Source organism: Spea bombifrons, chromosome 4, assembly GCF_027358695.1.
Source record: "Spea bombifrons isolate aSpeBom1 chromosome 4, aSpeBom1.2.pri, whole genome shotgun sequence".
Lineage (NCBI taxonomy): Eukaryota > Metazoa > Chordata > Amphibia > Anura > Pelobatidae > Spea > Spea bombifrons.
The window spans coordinates 9,851,136-9,868,181 of NC_071090.1; the positions used below are offsets into that span (position 1 = coordinate 9,851,136).

At 39.9% G+C, this 17,046-nt stretch overlaps 1 protein-coding gene across 3 annotated transcripts in view; it reads right to left on the reverse strand.

Annotated features, from left to right (window-relative positions):
* The window catches only part of LOC128491197 (protocadherin gamma-A4-like), a 216,430-nt gene extending 202,280 nt beyond the window's left edge, over positions 1-14,150 (reverse strand). For 2 of the 3 annotated variants that reach the window (XM_053463451.1, XM_053463450.1), the window contains exon 1: positions 4,015-6,450. In XM_053463451.1, coding sequence (XP_053319426.1) covers positions 4,015-6,435 — 2,421 coding nt within the window. In that variant the 5' untranslated portion in view covers positions 6,436-6,450. Of the gene's footprint in view, positions 1-4,014; positions 6,451-11,714 lie in introns of those variants that run through there. The other variant, XM_053463467.1, reaches the window with a different exon arrangement.
* Positions 14,151-17,046: the final 2,896 nt, after the last annotated feature.

Consider the following 17,046-nt stretch of genomic DNA (forward strand, 5'->3'; position numbering starts at 1 on the left):
AAATTGTGGAAATGTGTTATTTAGTTCTGCCTTTGTATTGCTGCCTGCCTATTTGACATTGGATTACCTCTAGAGCCTGCCTTGGTTTGCTGTCTGCCTATTGACCTTGGATTGTCTCTGGACCCTGTCTTGTTTGCTATCAACCCTGCATATCAGGCTCCTCTTCCAACAAACCCAACGGCTACCTTCCAGTACCTTACACTGTTGAGGTAAATGCACAGCTTTCCTTAGAGACACTGACATGGTTAACTGCTATTAGCATTATTTAATGTAATAAAGTTTCCTTAATGTAAGGAAGACTTACTTTAAAGAGAGGGTGGTGGATATGTAGACCATCCTCCCAGTAGACGTAACCTGAGGCCCACAAAACCCCTGACATCTTTATTTTTCTGATATAAATTGATGCTATGATTGAGATTTTTTTGTAAAGAATATTAAAAGTTTAATTTTTAAGTAATCTGTGATAGGATTTTCTCAGTACATATAGCTCTTTCTCATCCTGTCATTGATTGTTTGCTAATACCTGTTTTGGGCTCTGAATGCTTAACACATGTACCTACTTTGAACCTTAACCACATTTTCTGGGAATGCTGCAAAACTGCTAATCATAGCTTGTTTAAGCCAGATAAAGAAACATTTTGTAATTACTTGCAACCATCCCAGAACATGTGTGAGAGATACATATAACTCATCTACAGCAGGCAAACAAATAAACAACTGCAACCAAAGTTTGGCGGTTTTACAATTTGTTTTCGTTAGTTTCGCCGGGATCACCCCCGGTTTTGAAGATTCATACAATTGTACAAAACTATTATTTTCGTTAAAAAAACAGTTTGTACGAATGCGAATGCACAGGTCTAGTATATACTATCTACACAGAATCGAGTGACCATAAAAGATGTGCAAATGATAAATGAAACATTACAAAAATGTGTGTAACACAAGCACCTATACCTCAAGTCACCCATATGGAGTGTACATCAACCCTTTGTGCCCAATAGCGGGCTTGAAAGAGAGAGAATGCAAACAGTTATAATAAAGAATTATTATTGATATAATATTGATCCACCACCTGGTTCACAAATTCCTCCATTCATCTTGTCTGCCTATCAACCCAGTCCCCAATATAGGGTGTTCTACTAGTCCTCCAGTACAGTGGGAGCATTAAGAAGGTGTATTGTGTGGGAGCTTTTGTACGTCAACACCCCCAGGTGGTTATTTTGTGGATAAAAGATTAATCTAGTCTGTGGCAGCACCAGCACAATAGGTCAGCATCAGGGAACATCCTTTGGACCCTGAGGGGAGTGGTGTACCACAAGCTTAGTATTTTGTATCGTTATTCCTGGACCCTGGTTGCTATGTGCGCAGAAAATTTCTCTTGTGCAAAAATTTTCCCAGAGCCAAAATTTTGTGTGCACAATATGATTTGCAAGTGTTACATTTAAATTGTTATTCTATATTTTTGGTACAGCTCGCTCATAGTTAATAACACTACATTATAGTGTGATAATATAGTATTAGTTACGCAACAGTATTACTTACTGTAATGTTTTTTTTAAAGGTGAAATTCTCACTGCATAAATAAATTATGAGCGAATCACGAGCGCATGCTCCGGGCCGCAAAGAGGATAAAATTTTTTTTGGGGAAAAACTGTTGTGCGCAGGGGTACAGCATAACTGTTATCATTATATACTAAGGCAGACATTGACGGTGTTACAGCATAACTGCTATCATTTTATACTGAGGCAAACATTGACGGTGGTACAGCATAACAGCTATCATTATATACTGAGGCAAACATAGATGGTGGTACAGCATAACTGCTATCATTATATACTGAGGCAAACATTGACGGTGGTAGAGCATAACTGCTATCATTATATACTGAGGCAAACATTGATGGTGGTACAGCATCACTATATACAGAGGCATACATTGGCCGTGGTACAGCATAACACCGATCACTATACATTGAGCCAGACATTGACAATAATGCAGCATAACCCCAATCACTATATACTAAGCCAAACATTGATGTGGTGTAGGCCTACCACTTTAGTGTCTGGCCTAGGATATAGTAGGGATGCACTGAAATGAAAATTCTGGACCAGAAAAATCAGCATTCACTTGACCAAAACCGAAAATGATCCCCCCACCTTTAAAAACAAAAACAAAAAAAACCACTTTTATTAAAAGTAAGTAACACACCAAAATTAGACAAAATAAATAAATAACAATATTAATATATATATATATATATATATATATATATATATATATATATATATATATAATTAACAGCAATCATACTCCTATCATGCCCAGGTTCTAGCATGTACTGGTTGCCTGGGCATGATAGGAGTGTGATTGTTGTTAGCAATTATATATATATATATATATATATATATATATATATATGAATATTGTTATCAAATTGTTCTGTCCAATTTTGGTGTGTTACTTACTTTTAATAAAAGTGTGGTTAACACACCAAAATTGGACAAAAAAAATATATAATTGCTAACAGCAATCATACTCCTATCATGCCCAGGCAGCCAGTACATGCTGGAACCTGGGCATGATAGGAATGTGATTACAGCCTCCTTATGGCATGCTATCTCCCCACACTTATTCACAAACATTCAGCATAAACTACAGCATAACATCCATCACTCTCACACACTAATCCACTCTCACAAAATGTTTTCCTACCTTTTCTCTGTCACTGCCACTTTTCCTCCTCCTCTTCGTTCTTACTCTTCTGTGTCCTGTCCTTCCGGTGCAGTGAATGGGGGTGGGCGTGGCTTCAGTGTTGTGCGCCGGTATATGACATCAAATCCCGACGCACAGCATCAGTTGCCGCGCGCATCGCAAGGGAGCAGGATCGGAGGTCTGCATTAACAGACCTCCAGCTCCCTTGAATTTTTTTAAGACGGTTAGAGGGAGATCCTTGATCTCCCCAACTGAGCCTGCTCCTCTAGCGGTGGACATTACTGTCCGTCTCTGGAGGGGTGCCGTACGCACAACCAGTAGCGGACCCCCCCCTTAGGTACGCTACTGGTTGTGCGCACAATTTTCAGACGTGTGCGCTCCCTCTGAAAGGTATGTGCACGCGCACAAGCGCACAGCTTAGAGGGAACACTGGACATGAGATACCCTTAATGAAGGAGACATATGCAGTGACCTAATTTCCATACCTGACGGATTTTGGGTAAGAGGCAACATCGGCGAGGGGCGGGATAAGAGGCGTCACAAACTCTCCCCAAACATCAGATGCGACGCCTAACCCAGGTAAAATTGTTGTTATTAGTATATTGCAACAGACTAGTACAGTGAGATATAATGATTTTTGTTACTACCATAATTATTGCAGTCTGCTTTTGTTTATTGTTGCTGAGTGGATAGGAAAAATTTCACTAGTTTGGTGCCATTGTGGAAATCTTTGATACTTTTAATACACACTGTTTCTCTAAGGTGATATAATTCCAAAATATCTGATATAGTTATGCAATATGCTATGTTTTACCTGTTGCATTACTGTGTGTGTTAGATCCATAAGCTAGTAATAGATAATTAATAAGATTATTAATAAGATAATTTCTCTGTTTTATCTTTTTCACGTCACAGGTCATACAGATATCTTGTGGATTTTTAAAATATTTTTGTGGTTTCACAATAAAAAAATATCTTGATTAACAATGTGGTATAATATATCAACTTGCATTATAAATGTCGGTGTGGTTTTACAGAATTTAGGATTGCAGATAAAATATACACAATATTGTGGGTGTGGTCCTACAATAATTAATAGCACCAGAATTTTGCATATCTCATAAAATATTGGTTTTGCATATTTTATCCAATAAATATAATGGATAAAATATAAATATAATTAAATATATAAATTTATTTAAATTATAAAAAAATGCATTATATAAAAGTAAAAAATGGCAGTGAAATACTGGCAAAAGCAGACTACTATCTTGTAAAATTATCTAGAAAATATTTCTTACCTGTATGAGACTAGCTGAAGGTACAGTATCAATTGAAGAATCATTTCCATTGGCTGCATCAACAGTATCTATAAGATTTTCTGTGGGAACATTCTGGATTGGTTTCAGATACGCAATCTCATTTTGTCTCGAGTCAAGAGTTACGCAGACATCATACGAGAATGGCAGAGGTAATGATCCATCACTAAACTGAGAAGGGTTTGTGAGGGAAAACTGAGGATACCAGGTCCTACTTAAAGTACCAAAGGCAGTAGAAATAGTTTGCCTCCTGCACTTAACAATCACTGTAATAATTACTGTCACAATGAACAGAAGTGATGTCAGAGTAACAGCTAGCAGCAGATAAAATGTTACATTGGATGAAGTATCTGAAAAACTTGGTTGTTTTCGTATCTCAGGAAGAACTTCATGGAAGTTCTGTGCCACAATCAAGTTTAACGTGACAGTTGCAGAAAGAGAAGGGACCCCATTATCTTTTACCATAACCACCACTGTATGTCTCAGTGAGTCAATGTCTTGCAAATCTTTTGCTAATCTAATCTCCCCTGTCCGTTGATGAATGGTGAAAAAAGATGAGCCAGGAACCTCTAGTAAGTGAAAAGAGAGCCATGCATTGTGTCCAGAGTCTGCATCCACTGCGATCACTTTGGTTACTAAATAACCTTTCTCAGATGATTGCGGGATAAATTCAAATAGAGTTGTTCCCTCTGTGTCTGATGATGGGTAAAGGATCTTGGGAACATTGTCGTTCTTGTCTATGATGCATATTTTCACAGTTACATTACTACTTTGAGAGGGGGATCCTTTGTCTTTAGCCATTACCTGGAACTGAAATTCTTGCAGTTGTTCATAGTCAAGTGAACGTTGTGCATAAATAACTCCAGTGTCTGAGTTTATGGAAACGTATGAAAAAATTGGAATGCCATCAATATGTGTGCTGAGAATGGAATATAATATTTGAGCATTTTCACCAGTGTCAGCATCTGATGCATAAACTTTGTGTATTGAAGTTCCTACAAGGTTATGTTCTAACAAGTATCCAATATAACTTAACTGATCAAAAATGGGAACATTGTCATTCACATCTGATATGGTTAGTTGAATATATTTTTTTGTCAAAAGTGGTGGAGTACCTTCATCCTTGGCTAACAGTGTAATATTATATATTGGAGCTGTTTCTCTGTCCATATAACTTGATGTAATAAGTTTGTAATATCCATTAGATGATGGTATTAAGTTAAATAGTAATGTTTCTATTATTTCACATCCAACTTCACCGTTCTTTCCTGAATCCAGATCGTTGATATGAATTAGAGCAATGAGTGTACCAGGCAAGGAATCCTCTGGAATTGGTGTAGTTAATGATGTCAGAATTATCTCAGGTGCATTGTCATTGACATCAATAATCTGAATCAGTATCCTACAACGAGTAATTAAACCACCTCCGTCTTTGGCTTCTACAGTCATTTCATAGTTCTGTTTAACCTCAAAATCCAGTAGTCCACTTGTTTTAATGTCACCACTTTGAGCGTCCAACATGAAAATATTCTTAGCTTTTTCAGGAATATGACTAAAAGAATATGTTATCTGTGCGTAAGAACCTTCATCTTCGTCAGTAGCATTTAGATGCAAAACTAAAAAGCCAATTGGTGCATCTTCCTTCAAACTAATTCTATAAGTATCTTGGCTAAATAGAGGAAAGTTATCATTCACATCTTGAACCATAACCTTAATTAAGGTAGATCCAGTTTTCACAGGTTTACCGCTATCAGTAGCAGTTACAATTAGTTCATAGGAACTTCTTTTTTCACGATCAAGATAATTTTCCAACACAAGTTCTGGATATTTAATTCCTTCTGTGCTAATTTTTTCTCCCAATTTAAAATGCTGATTAGTGCTAAGATTATAGGTTAGTAAAGAATTAGAACCCAAATCTGGATCTCTTGCATTTTCCAGAACAAAACGTGTGCCTGGTGATGCAGATTCACTTATTGTTACATCAAATATATTCTTGGAAAAACTGGGAGGATTGTCATTTATGTCTTGGATTTCTATGTTAACATGGAAGATATTCACAGGATTTTCAGCCAGTACTTCAAGGCTCAGTAAACAAATATCTTCCATTTCACAAATTGTTTCCCGGTCTACCCTGTCTATGACATACAGGTTACCATTCTCCAAACTGATATTGAAATAATGCTTTTTAGTGTGTGATGCCATTTTTAATTTCCTGACAGATAAATCTTTAGTATCTATGCCAAAATCTTTTACAATATTCCCCACTACAGTCCCTTTCTTAATTTCCTCAAAAACCGAATATATAATCTGACTAGAAGTGATTGCACAAAGAAAAATGAAGAAAAAGACTACTTGCCATGCCACAGTCCTCTGTAGGTTCTTAGAGTTGATTAAAACAGACATTCTTGAAAGATGTAAGGTAAATTTCCAATACCTAGAGAATGATGGTATGGTTTTTCTGGATTCGTGTTACAAAGAAGAACAATGATAGCAAAGTTGCAAGAAAATTGAGCTAAATGTTTTCCTTTCAGTTGAATTTCAGTGTATGCCTATTGTAAGCATCAGCATTTTTACAGCACTAAAGAATGTACAGATTATTTTCCTTGTTGGCCAATACCACCACCCTGAGGCTGTCATGAGGAACTGCATGGAATTCTTAAAATATTGTATTTTTGTAGGAGTTGGAAAAGAAACACATATTTTAGTGAATCTTCTAAATATACAGTAGTATAATATAAATGTTCAAACTTATCCACTTATAATTAATAGATTTCAGTTTTGAAGCTATTCTATACTTCCAGGTAAATATTTTATGATGTTAATAAATATTTTAACCCTTTGAGTGCCCGCTTTGTATGTGCATGGCAAAGTGGACCTCAATGACTAGCTATGTACGTTATATGTAGCAGCACATTTCCCTCTCCCCTGAGAGCTTTTAGTCCTTCAAAACGCTGCCCTCCATGGAGGGATGATGATCCCTCACATGGCACAGCAGTTTTTTCTTGAAAAACAGCTGCAAGATCACTCCGTGAAAGAGGTCATGTGGCATTGTAAATGTTAGTATGTGTGCCTTCAGTAACCACAGGTGTGGGGACCAAGTCACAATATATGCTGATGTCACATCTCCCAGCCAGACCCCCTCTCTTCGGATAGTTAGGGATCTTGGATGGCAGGCTTCAGAGATTCCAACGGGAGTCCCCCGCTCCGAGTGCATCTCCAGCCAGGCTTTGTGCCCTCCAGCTGCTTGCCCCCAAAAGGAGCGCGCATAGCATGCGCAGTAAAGATTTTGACTTCTTGTCTTACAGAAATTAAAGGGCCATACTATAAACGTTTCTTTCTCCTCCCTATGCTGCCACTGGTTCACCAATTAAAGGAGGGAAATTTAAACCTTCAGTGCTCATTGTACCGTGCCTGTAATAGTGCCTCAGAGCCTTTGCTAGCGTTCTGGTATGTTTCATCCGTTTCCTGGTTCCTGACTTTTGCCTGATTCTAACCCTGCCTGATTGCCGCCTGCACCAATTTATTTGCCTGCCCAACTATTCTCCTGCCTGCTCCCTGTGTACTTCTGCCTTCGGTCATTTTGCTTATTTCTGCAAGAGGTTCCTTCAGTATATTCAGATGTGACAGTTATTACAGACCTTACCATGGGACCGGCAGACTTGGGCCAAATATCATCCAGGCAAGACAGATACTGGCTAAACATGCTTCCTATCTACAGAATATTGAACAGAAGCTTGACACTGTGACTGGCCTACTATGGTCCCTGACCTTTTCTGTCTCGAACCTTGCATCTGTTCCTAAACCCTCATCACATGTACCAAACCCTCAAAAATGCCAGTACCAGACAAATATTCCAGTGTTCCTAAAGAATGTAGAGCAGGCATGTCCAAACTTTTTTCGAAGAGTGCCAGATTTGATGAAGTGAACATGTGCGAGGGCCGACCATTTTGCCTGACATTCTTTGAACCATTAACATTAAATGCAAATTAACTATTTTATGCAAAGTTTATTGAAAACGGCATACTTTTCATTTTGTGACTTGGATGACAAATCTAAACAGGTGTTAAATCACTCTGCCTTTAATATAAAAAAAACAGCTCTATATTTGGGCAACTTATCTGTGGGGCCTTATCAGACCGGAACGCGGGCCGCAATTGGCCCTCGGGCCGGACTTTGGACATGCTTGATGTAGAGGGTTCCTAAACCAATGCCTCTTACATTTCCGTTCTCAGCCATTGACTTTTGCTACACATGCATCCCATGTAGCATTTATTATCAACCTCCTTAGGCGAGAAGCCTTGTCCTAGGCCTCATCACTGTTTTAAAAAGGATTCCCTTCTTCTAGAGAATGCTGATGCCTTCATATCTGTGTTTCCTGCTGTCATTGATGATCCGGGCAGACGAGAGATCAACGAATCCAGTCTCATGGAACTGGTACAGGGTAGGAGATCTGCCGCTCAATATGATATCGAGTTCAGGACACTCGCTTACGAGACCAACAGGAATGCAGGTTCTCTTCAAGCTCCCTTCAGGAGGGGACTCAACAACTCCCTTAAAGATGCCTTAACCTACAGAGACTTACCTGAGGATCTTGAAGAACTAATTGCTCTCTGTCTGAAACTAGAAGCTAGAAACCAGGAGAGACGTCAGGAATGTGACAAAGAACGAAACCGTACATTTCTCAGAGTAACGAAACCCCAAATTACCTATCTTCCTCAGACTTCGAAAAGTGAGACACCAATGGCTTCCCCAGAACCCATGGAGATCAGTCCTCTTCTATGCTTATCAGCTTATCAGAGGAGGAGAAGTAACATAAGTAACATAGGAGAGTCATGGCTTTATGCATATACTGTGGCCAAAAAGGGCACATGGTAAGATATTGTCCTCAGAAGCAGGGAAACTTCAGAACTCAATGGGGACATCCCATTGAGCAAGTCCTCCTCTCAACCCGAGGTTGCTTGTCCCAATTATGCTCCAGTGGACAGGTAACCAAGTGACCACCCAAGCATTCATCGATTCCGGAGCCACTCGAAATTTTATTGATAGAGACTGAGCTCTTAAAAAAGGCATTGACTTCAAAATCAAAGGTCAGCAAACTCCATTGCCACTCTAGATGGTTCTCCTCTTGGTACAGGCGTCCTATCCAAAGAGACCAGAACTTTAGGCATAAAGATTAGTATACTACATATGGAAGAATTACGCTTAATGCCTTGAGCTGCCCTCTTCTTCTGGTAAAATGTTCTCTAAAGCTGCGTGCAACTATGACGTGGATAATAGGGAATTACTGGTCATGAAAATGGCATTTGAGGAATGAAGACATCTCTTGGAGGGTACCCTTGTTCCCATTACCATATTGACTGATCACCAGAATCTCCTCTACATTGAAAAAACTCAATCCCTGACAAGCCCGTTGGGCCTTATTCTTTACACAATTCAACTTTATACTCACATATTGTCCGGGGTCAAAAAATGGAAAAGCTGATGCTATATCCAGGCCCCAGAAACCTCCAGACTATCCCCTGAAACTCAAACAATCATATAATCTTCTAGAATCCCGGCAGCTGTATCCCTGACACTCATGCAACAAATCTCCAGAACTCAGAGGAGAGAACCCACCTCCTGGTCATTACTTTGTACAGACTATATCAGATACCAGATCATAATTCTCCCATTGGTAGTCATAGTGGTGTCCGCAACACCAAATTCCTAGTTGAGAGATATTTCTGGTGGCCACATCCTTCTAGGGACATACACAACTTTGTCACTGCCTGTGCTTATTGTGCTTGTTTCAAGATTCCTAGACACAAACCCGCTTGGTTGCTTTGTCCTCCACGCATCCCTTGTTCACACATAGCAATGGATTTCGTTACGGATTTACCCTCTTCACAACACAATACCACCAACCTTGTGGTTGTAGACCTTTCTTCTAAACAGGTTCATTTTGTTGCTCTATGAAAACTCCGTTCAGCCTCCATTTTGGTCAATCTGTGCCTATGCCCTATCGTTGAGCCCGGCCACTCCAATTTACCCCATCAAACCATTCATTTTTTTTTTATTAGACACCCCTTCGGTATTTGGAACTGGATGGCTCCTTTGATGCATAATTATTTTTAAATGTTACCACTTTTTTCCCCATATTTTTTAACTACCGTATTGGCTCGAATATAGGCCGCACTTTTTCCCCCCACTTTAAGACTTTAAAGTGGGGGTGCGGCCTATATTCGGGGTCTAGAGCCCGACACCCGAGACAAGCAGTCCCGGGCGCCGGGCAGGCAGCGGGGTTAGGATACAGATCCCCCGCAGCGGTGCAGGGGACCTGTATCCTACTGTCTGATACGCTCAGACAGCCTCCCCTGCCAGCACTTCCCATAGGGGGGGGGGGTGCCGGCACGGGAGGTTGTCTAAGCGCATCGTGCGGATGCGTTTTACCTCTGCACCCCCCCGGACTTACCGGAGCAGACTCCCGGGTGTCTTGCGGGGTCGGCGGGGGACATCTACGCAATACAACTTCCGGTGCCGGCACCGGAAGTTGTATTGCGTAGATGTCCCCCGCCGACCCCGCAAGACACCCGGGAGTCTGCTCCGGTAAGTTGGGGAGGGGGGGCAGAGGAGGACAGTGGCAGCGTATCTCGGGGAGGGAAGACAGTGGCAGCGGATCTCGGGGAGGTAGGACAGTGGCAGCGGATCTCGGGGAGGGAGGACAGTGGCAGCGTATCTCGGGGAGGGAGGACAGTGGCAGCGTATCTCGGGGAGGGAGGACAGTGGTAGCATATCTCGGGGGGGGGGCAGAGTGGCAGCATGTTTTTTTGGTGCTTTTTTAAAGAAAAAAACTTTTTCTTTAAAAAAGCACCAAACTTTTAGGGTGCGGCCTATATACGGGGGCGGCCTATATCCGAGCCAATACGGTATTTTACTAATCACATTGTGATTAGAAAGCTGGTACCTGTATTCAACCTGCAAGTGGAGCCAGAGTTCTCTAGAGGATCTGGAAACCCTCTGGCGAACTTTTCCAACTTTTGCAGAGTGGGAAAATCACTCGTAGTGGCGGTTGTGACTGCTCGTGACTGAGGCATTTCAGCAACACCATTGAAGTCGATCGCCTCCTAAACTCTTTTAAAATGGGTGTCTGCCCATGGCTGATGTTGAAATAATTTGTTTTGGAGACAATGTGGGCATACAGCAATACTAGCAATTATATTTCTAATGATACAATAGCACAAGACCCTTGATATCAATGTACAAACACAACTAGAATCCTAAACATAGTTCTGGTTTTGGAAATAGTGTCAATAAAACTAAATCACACAGCTAGAAAATTATAAAACGTAACAATGTATCAATGTAACGAGGATAGTCGTAAGAAAAGCTTATGTGCTATACTCATTGAGTTCATTGACATATCAAGATGATGAATGTTTGTGTAAGGGTAGTCGCTATAAGGCTTTTCTATAAATGAACCTTTGTAATCAGATTATTATGCAAATAATGTTGCTTTAAATTTTCACTTCATGTGCATAGTGCATATATAAATGTGCAAGAATAAAGAAATGTATAATTTTCAGCCCATCTAGTCTATTCAAGGTTAGAAAATTGTGAGAGAAATTCCAGAGTTTCAATATGAAATCCACAAAAACAAATGGAATATTTTGATATCCTGAAAAGAAAATAAATAGTCACCTTACCTGCATGAGGTTAGCTAAAAGGGCATTGTCTATTGAAGAGACATTTCCGGTAGCAGAGTCACTAGCATCAACAAGATTGTCTGTTGGAACATTTTTTAATGGCTTCAGATAAGCAATCTCATTCTGTTTTGAGTCGAGAGTTACACAAACGTCATATGAATACGGCAGCGGTAAAGATCCATCAGAAGGATATGTCAGGGAGAGTTGCGGATACCAGGCTCTAGGTAAAGTCCCGAGTGCTGTAGAATTACTGGTGCTTCTGTACTTACAAATGACTGTTAGAATCACAGTAAAAATAAATAATATGGAAATCAGAGTAATCGATATTGCCAAATAAAAGGTTACATTGGATGAATTATCTGGATCTCTGCGTTGTTCGCCTATTTCTGGAAGAACTTGTTGAATGTTTTCTGCGACAACCATGTTTAATGTGACTGTCGCAGACAAAGAAGGGATTCCGTTGTCCTTCACAAGCACTACAACCTTTTGTCTTAATGAATCCGTGTCTTTCAAGTCCCGTGCTATTCTAATTTCCCCTGTCTGTTGATCAATTATGAAAAATGATCCATCAGGAACCTCTAGAAAGTAGTAGGAGAGCCATGCATTATGCCCGGAGTCTTCATCCACTGCAATCACTTTGGTCACTAAGAAGCCTTTCTTAGAAGAATGGGGAATAAATTCAAATAGAACTGCTCCATCTGATGATGGGTAAAGGATCTTAGGAGCATTATCATTCTTATCTATGATACAGATTTTTACAGTGACATTACTGCTTAGAGATTGAGAACCACTGTCTTTAGCCAATACTTGGAACTGAAACTCTCTAAGTTGCTCATAGTCAAATGCCCTCTGCGCATAGATAATTCCAGTCTGTGAGTTTATAGACACATATGAAGAAACAGGGATATCCTCAATATTTGTATTGAGAATTGAGTACAATATTTGTGCGTTCTCGCCAGTATCAACATCCGATGCATGGACATAGTGTATTGAAGATCCTGGCAGATTATGTTCTAGAACATATGCAAGATAATGTTGTTTTTCAAAAAGTGGTGGGTTATCATTGACATCTGACACAATCAACTGAATTGTCTTTTTAGTTATCAATGGTGGAGAACCTTCATCTTGAGCTATAATGGTGATATTGTACATTGGACTCATTTCTCTATCCAAAGAAGTTACAGTAGTAAGTTTGTAGTAATTGTTAGATGATGGATTTAATTTAAATAATATGTTTTCATTGATGTGGCACGATACCTCGCTATTTTTTCCTGAATCCAAGTCATTGACATAAACTAGTGCGATAAGTATACCAGGCAGTGAATCCTCTGGAATCGGTGAATTCAAGGACTCCAGTAATATCTCTGGTGCATTGTCATTGACATCTTCAATCTGTATCAGTATCCTACAATGAGACGCTAAACCACCACCATCTTTAGCTTCCACAGTAATTTCGTATTTTTTTTCAGTTTCAAAGTCCAGCTTTTGTTTTGTTGTAATGACTCCAGTTTGGGAATCTAAAGCGAACACGTTTACTGGATTTTCATAAATGTGACTAAAAGAATACGTTACTAGTGCATTAGAACCTTCATCTTTATCAGTAGCACTTAGGCGGAGAACTAGAAATCCAATGGGTACATCTTCTTTCAAATTGACTCTATAAATATCCTGACTGAAGACTGGGTTATTATCGTTCAGATCCTGAACCATAATTCTAATTATTGTAGTTCCAGTTTTCACAGGTTTACCACCATCAGTAGCAGTTAATGTGAATTCATACAATTTCTGTTTTTCACGATCCAGAGAGTTTTCTAGCACAAGTTCGGGATATTTAATGCCATCTGCGCTAATTTTCTCTCCTAATTTGAAATGCTGATTTGGAGTTAGACTATAGGTCTGTATTGAATTTATACCTATATCCGGATCTCGTGCGTTTCCAAGTGCAATACGGGTTCCTGGCGAAGTTGATTCACTTAGTGATATATTGAATATATCCCTAGAAAAACTAGGATAATTGTCGTTTATATCCTGGATTTCAATTTTAACTTGAAAAACATACACAGGATTTTCAGCCAATATCTCAAGATTGAATAAACAAATTTCCTCCATTCCACAAATGGCTTCTCGGTCTATTCTTTCTATAACATATAAATTTCCATTCTCCAAATTGATATTAAAATAATGCTTTTTTGTATGAGATGCAATTTTTAATTTTCTAATGGTTGATTCTTTAGCATTCAAACCTAGATCCTTTACAACATTCCCTACAACGTAACCTTGTTTCACTTCTTCTACAATCACATAATGAATCTGGCCAAAAGTACACATAAACAGGAGAGAAAAAATTGAAAAACATGCTACTTGCTGTGACATTGTCCTCTTGGTAGTGTAAGTAATCTTAAAATTTGAAGATTCTCTGTGCCCTTCAATGTCCAAAATTGAAAATGATGAGGATTATGTTTTGTTTTTTAATGGATAGAAAATCCAAATTGCTATACAAAGAGAAGAAATGTTGCTCTGCCTCTGGAACTTCAAGGTCTGCCTATTTCTAAGCATCAATATATCTGCAGATATCCAGATCCTCCACCTTGTTGGTCAACAGTACCACACTGAGGCTGAACTGAGGAACTGCATATCGGTATATATTTTAGATTTTTTTCTGTAAAATGTTTTTAATGCATTATTAAAATTATTAATGTTTTATGAGTTTTATGATGTAAAGTAGCAAAAGAGTGAAACCCAATATGCCACAACAATATGGGTTGTATAGTAGGTTGCTACATTTTCCAGAAATACCTGCCTTGTTCTTTTTTTCCCCGCAGGATTAGTTTGTAAAGTAATTTTTTCAAGCCTTCCAATAAAATACCAGCTAGATGCAAATACTTTACATAGTAATCCATATTCATAGTAAACAATATGTGTGGCAAAATATGTAGAGATTTCAATGTTGAAATGTTCCTAAGATACCATGAAATAAAAGATGTCTCGTTTAAAGCGATAGCTGATCGTTTTCTATACTCGTTCAACCTTAACTGTATGTTTTTCCATAATGAGCCTGGCATGTCATTGGCTGTTAATGGGTTAAACATACATCATAAAAAAGTGTTATGAAATAAATAAGTTGTAATTTATTTTGATCTACTTTTCAAATAAGGTTTTTATATTTTTTTTAAATTTAAATTGACCTTTTGCTTAAATGTGTGTCTTTTAGAAAATTGTGGCAAATAACATACATATGTATTTTGTTTTATTGTTACGCATGCTCCAAGATTAGGGATAAAGAGGTAAGCCCTGATACCTGGACTTACTCCTTTACCACCCTAATTTCTAGGAGGATTAGGGCGGCAGCTCATTGGCGACGCTTTGCTCATGTTTAATCAGACTGACTGATTAATTAATTACTAGAATCAGTGACAAACAATATTTTAATCAGAGACACTGCAACATATAACATATGCCTTACCTGTGTAATGTTATCAGAAGGTAAGTAATCATTGACCAAACGCACTGGTGATTGAGCCAGTGGCCCTGCCTGTGGTAAGTTCTGCGCCTAACCATTATGGTTTTAAGGTTGCTGGTCTCTCTATCTCTCCATTGACATTGGATGCATGGATGCCCCCCATCTCACCTGTGACTCAGTGGAGGCATGTCTGTCACACCTGTGGCTCATTGGCTGCATGCTTGCCTCTGCCTCACTTGTGGCTTGCTATGTGATCATGAACCTATATCTACCTGGATATGTTCCTTGCTAGTGCATTGTGTTCCAGGCTCTACTTGTATGTGGTGGCTTACGACAATTCTGCTTGTTATTTGGCTTTGACTCTAAACTAGCTGTTACAGGGTCACCGTACCCAAGGCTGAGTACCCCTGTTTGAGGGCTGAGGAATCACCAGTCAGGACCCTCATACGGATAGCTCCTGCTACCCAAGGAACAGACAGACCACAATTTGTATGGTAAAATCAGAACTACCTTTATTGGGATAGACATCAATTTATATAGTTCCCTTACTTCATTAACTCAGCTAACCGAGGCATGTAGCAAAGAGGTACCCAACCCAACCCCAAATCCTTTTAATTGTGGGAGTACACAGACAATAGTCCAGGAAAGTGCATTATCTTGTACAATGGAGTCTCCCGTCTGTGTTATCTCCCTTTGGCTGCCAGGCTGGTGCCTTCCTTGGATACCCTGTGGAGAGGATTCTGTTGTAGTCAAAGGTGGCACAGCGGATCAGGGAAGGCTGCACTGGCCAACTCACGGTGAGGGGCTGGAAGGGTAGGCGGCTGATATTATTCCATGGGGTCGATAAAAACTTAAAAGAAGTCCAAATCCATGGAGCCGGTCAATGGACACAAGTGCTCAATGATTTAGATAAACTGCACCAGATGGTGCCAACTAGTGTGCCATAGTATTTTCCGATAAGAAGTTTATATACCGGTAAAAGTCTGCTGGGTTGGAGTTCCATGTGAGGGATACCTTTTGGCAGTAGCTAGGTCCAGATGGTATTCCCAGCAGCCTGGCCCTGTGACACCCACATAATCCTGTGTACCTGACCCATGTGATAATCTGCCAGAATTAATCCAAAATAATGTAGAAATGTCAAATGTTAAACCGTGTTTGTAGTCAAATCTGTGTGCATAAATTATACCAGTCTGTGAGTGTCAGAACTTACTTTTGTCAAGTCCCGCAGCTTCCTGATCCTGTCACCTCCCAGCTAATCCCATAGTCAGGCCTCCTTAGGTGGTGGGTACCTGTGCCGAACCCTCTACCTTTCTGCAGACTGAAACACATGGCTGATCGCATGGCCGACCACGCGGCATACGGAGCACAGGACCACTGCGCGGTTCCGTGTACATGATCCTCAGCGGTGACGTTCATTTGTTACCTCAGGTGACCCCTGCCTACAGGAAGTGCCTCGTTCTCAGTTCCTTGCGATTATTTAAGCCTGGGACTTACACTACTCGAATACCCTTGGTTGGCGTAATTTATTGTAATTGCTCCTGTGCTATTTTGTGGTGAATTTCCGTTTTTCACCCGGCTTGCTGACCCTGCGTTTTGGTTGCTGATTTTGCTCTCGGTTTGTACTTCTGGCTTTGACTCGGCTTGCCGACTTCGCTCCTGGTTTCCGATTTTGGCTTTGAGTTGCTCTCCTAGTATGACCCGGTATGTTGACTACGCTCTGCTCTTCTTCACCGTTCCTGGGTTTCCTGGATCCCTACGGGATCCTACTCCTTCTGACATTACTGTGAGTTCATGGAAACATATGATGTTGTTAGAATGCCCTCAATACCTGTACCGAAAAGAGTATAATATTTGCACATTCATTAATGTCGA